Source organism: Callospermophilus lateralis, chromosome 3 (genome assembly GCF_048772815.1).
Source record: "Callospermophilus lateralis isolate mCalLat2 chromosome 3, mCalLat2.hap1, whole genome shotgun sequence".
In the NCBI taxonomy this organism is placed as follows: Eukaryota; Metazoa; Chordata; class Mammalia; order Rodentia; family Sciuridae; genus Callospermophilus; species Callospermophilus lateralis.
In genome coordinates, this window is record NC_135307.1 from 2133940 (window position 1) to 2137695 (window position 3756).

General features: G+C 62.1%; 1 gene segment (V, D, J or C); it reads left to right on the forward strand.

The window, feature by feature from the left end:
• The first annotated feature begins 1442 nt into the window (after nucleotides 1–1442).
• On the forward strand, nucleotides 1443–3305 carry LOC143393558 (Ig alpha chain C region-like). The segment is given in 3 exon segments: nucleotides 1443–1742; nucleotides 1968–2297; nucleotides 2888–3305. Coding segments are annotated over 3 exon segments (1023 nt in total).
• The last annotated feature ends 451 nt before the right edge of the window (nucleotides 3306–3756 follow it).

Genomic DNA, 3756 nt, shown 5'->3' on the forward strand with positions numbered 1-3756 from the left:
GGGCTGAGACGAGCTGGGCTGGACTAAGGGGGGATGATCAGGTTGGGCTGAACAAGGTCTCAGCTGCACTGAGCTGGGATGGCTGAAGTTGGGTGGGCTGAGCTAGACTGGGATGAGCTGAGTGGGGCCGAGCCTGCCAGGCTGAGCGAGGCTGAACAGGGCTTCGCTGCAGTGGGCTACTCTGGGCTGACCTAGGCGAAGCTGGGCAAAGCTGAGCTGGACTGAACTGGGCTGGGGTGAGCTAGACAGAATGAGCTGAGGTGAGCTGAGCTGGGCCAAGAGGAGCTGATCCAGCCTGAGCTAACTAGGCTGAGATTAGCTGGGCAAAACTGGACTGAACAGTGCTAATCTCTACCTGGCTGGGCTGAGCAGGGCTGACCAGGGCTGAGCTGGGTGAAGCTGAGCTGGGTAAACCAAATAGAGCTTGGCTGAGCTGATCTACTCTGAATGGGTGGACTGGGCTGGGCTGAGCTAGGCTGAACTGAGCTGGCCCGAGACGGACAGAACCTGGCTAAACTGAGCTGAGCTGGACTGAACTGGCTGACCTGAGCTAGAAGACTGGGTTAGACTGCACTGAGCTGAGCATAGCTGAGCTGAGCTGGGACGAGATGAGCCGGGCTGGGCTGTGCAGGGCAGGGGATGGCCTAAGCTAGATGCACAGTCCTAGTCCACGTTTTCTGGGACTCCGTGCAGAACTGATGAGTAGTCTGCAGGCTGAGTGCAGACCAACCCCAGTCCCTGGGTCCAGCCAGACTGTCCCTCCCTTTCTTTGGAGCATGGGGGCCATGAAGTAAAAGGTCCATCCAGGGTGCTCTTCTCTCTTTCCTTGCTGCCCTGAAATCCAGCCATGCATTTCCTGTGTCCTGGTCCTGTCCAGGCGGAAGCCCTGCTCTGCACTGGGCCTCTGGTCCTCTGACCCATGTAGGTCTTGGGAGTCTTCTGCTGCGTGTTGGGTGCTGAGGTGGGGTTGGTGGAGTGGTGGGTGATGGGCCTGTGACACTGCAGGAGAAGTTGAGGTGGGCACAGCATGGTACCCCCATGCAGGCTTGCTTCAACAGCAAGGCAGCTCTGTGCCTTCCTGGGCCCAAGTCATGACCCCCACCCTGGGGAGAGCAGGAGTGAGGCTGGGGAGCCAGAGGCTGCTCAGCAGTGGAGCCTGTTTGGAAAGGACAGCTCACCATCTGTGCAGAGGCCCTGTCTCAGGCCAGACTGGGTCCTTGTGCAGGCACGGTGTAGGGGTCAGTTTCCAAAGCAGTGAAGGGTTGGCTGGCTCCAATCCCAGGCCCATGGCATAGAAGCTGTGTGACCTAGGCAGTTGCCAGCCCTCTCTGGGCCACATGCCTCTGGAGTAAAGCGAAGCAGGCATGGTCCTGTCCTGAGTGGCTCTCTGGAGGTGGGCAGCAAGGGCCATCCATCTCACAGCATGTCCTGTGTTCCAGTCTCCATGACCAAGCCCAGCGTCTTCCCACTGAGCGGCCCTCGAGACAAGTCAGCCAACCAAGTGATCATCGGCTGCCTGATTCAGAACTTCTTCCCCTCGGGGCCCGTGACCGTCACCTGGGGCAAGAATGGAGAAGGTGTGACCGTCACTAACTTCCCGCCTGCCCAGGCCACAGGGGGCCTGTACACCATGAGCAGCAAGCTGACCCTGCCAGCCTCCGAGTGCCCAGAGAACACATCTGTGAAGTGCAGCGTGCAGCACACCTCGAACCCCACCCAGGAAGTGGAGGTGCCCTGTGAAGGTCAGAGGGCACCTGGAGCGGGGCCACCATCCTGCCCTGACCCAGCGCCTGGACCCGTGCCCCACTGAGGCCCCCTTGGGAGCCGAGGTTCCATGAGAGTGAACTGCCTGACGAGACCCCTGGGGTGGCCACAGACGGGCCAGGAGGGGGCCACGGCTCAAGGATGGGGACAGGGAAGGGGGTAGGAGGGGCATGCTGACCTGCCAGTCCCTCTCTCGGTTCCAGAACCTGTGGTGGAGCTCCCTCCCGTCTGCGGCCAACCCCGCCTCTCCCTGCTCCGGCCAGCCCTTGAGGACCTGCTCCTGGGCTCTGACGCCAGCCTCACGTGCACACTGAGTGGCCTGAAGAGTCCAGTTGGGGCCAGCTTCACCTGGAAGCCCTCAGTCGGGAAGAACGCTGTCCAGACGACTGGGCGAGACTCCTGCGGCTGCTACAGCGTGTCCAGTGTCCTGCCCGGCTGTGCCGAGCCCTGGAACCGCGGGGAAATCTTCACGTGCACGGCCACGCATCCTGAGTCCAGCCAGACGCTAACTGCCACCATCAGCAAAGCCACAGGTGGGCTTTGCCGCACCCGTCTCCGCACGCCGGCCTCCTCCAGCACCATGCTCGACACACGGGCCACACACACTCACACAGACATTCACACTCACACAGACACTCACACACTCACACACACAGACACTCACAGACACTCACACACTCACAGACACTCACACACACACAGGCGCTCACACACACTCACACACACAGACACACACTCACACACACACACACAGGCACTCACACACAGAGACACACTCACACACATAGGCACTCACACAGACACACTCACACACAGTCACACTCACACACAGACACACACTCACAGACACACACTCACACACTCACACACACAGACACTCACACACACACAGGCACTCACACACACACACAGACACACACTCACACTCACACACATAGGCACTCACACACTCACACACACACACAGGCACTCACACACACACACACACTCACACACTCCCACTCCCACGGGCCCCACTTTACAGGGAGACTGAGGCCGGCTGGGGGTTCAGGCCAGGCCCAGGTGCCCAGCTAGGTAGGGGCTCCTTCTGCTCAGACCCCTGACCCAGCTCTCTTCCCTCCAGAGAACACCTTCCGGCCCCAGGTCCACCTGCTGCCGCCGCCGTCGGAGGAGCTGGCCCTGAACGAGCTGGTGTCGCTGACGTGCCTGGTGCGGGGCTTCAGCCCCGAGGACGTGCTGGTGCGCTGGCTGCACGGGGGCCAGGAGCTGCCCAGCAGCGAGTACCTGACGTGGAAGCCCCTGAAGGAGCCAGAGCAGGGCCCCACCACCTTCGCCGTGACCAGCGTGCTGCGCGTGACGGCCGCGTCCTGGAAGCAGGGGGACAACTTCTCCTGCATGGTGGGCCACGAGACCCTGCCCCTGGCCTTCACCCAAAAGACCATCGACCGCCTGTCGGGTAAACCCACCCACGTCAACGTGTCCGTGATCATGGCGGAGGCCGAGGGCACCTGCTACTGAGCCGCCCGCCCCAGCCCTTGAATAAACTCTATGCCCATCCATAGCGGCCACGCGCTTCCGTCCATCCTAGGGTCTGCAGCACGCTGGGAGGGGGCCAGGGAGGGAAGAGCGCCCGCTGCCCTGAGCCTCTGAGGGCCTTGGCACCGTGGGGACGTCCCCACCTGGAGGGCGCGTGTGTGTGTGCGCTGTGCCTGTGTCCTGTGAAGAGGTGGACAGGGAGTCCTGAGTGGGTAGGGGCTGCTGCCTGTGGGGACAAGGCTGGCGCAGGAGCCATAGAGGGGTGGCACCGAAGGGGCGCAGAGTCCCAGGCCCGCCCTGCCCTCAGCGGGCCAGTCTAGGCAAGCCAGGTACAGCCGGGCAGGACAGGGAGGCACTGCCCGCACGCACCCAGGCCACCTGTGGCCGGCCCCACCCCATGCCTCACATGGCTCTGCGCCCATGCACATGCATGCACACACACACTCACTCTCTCAC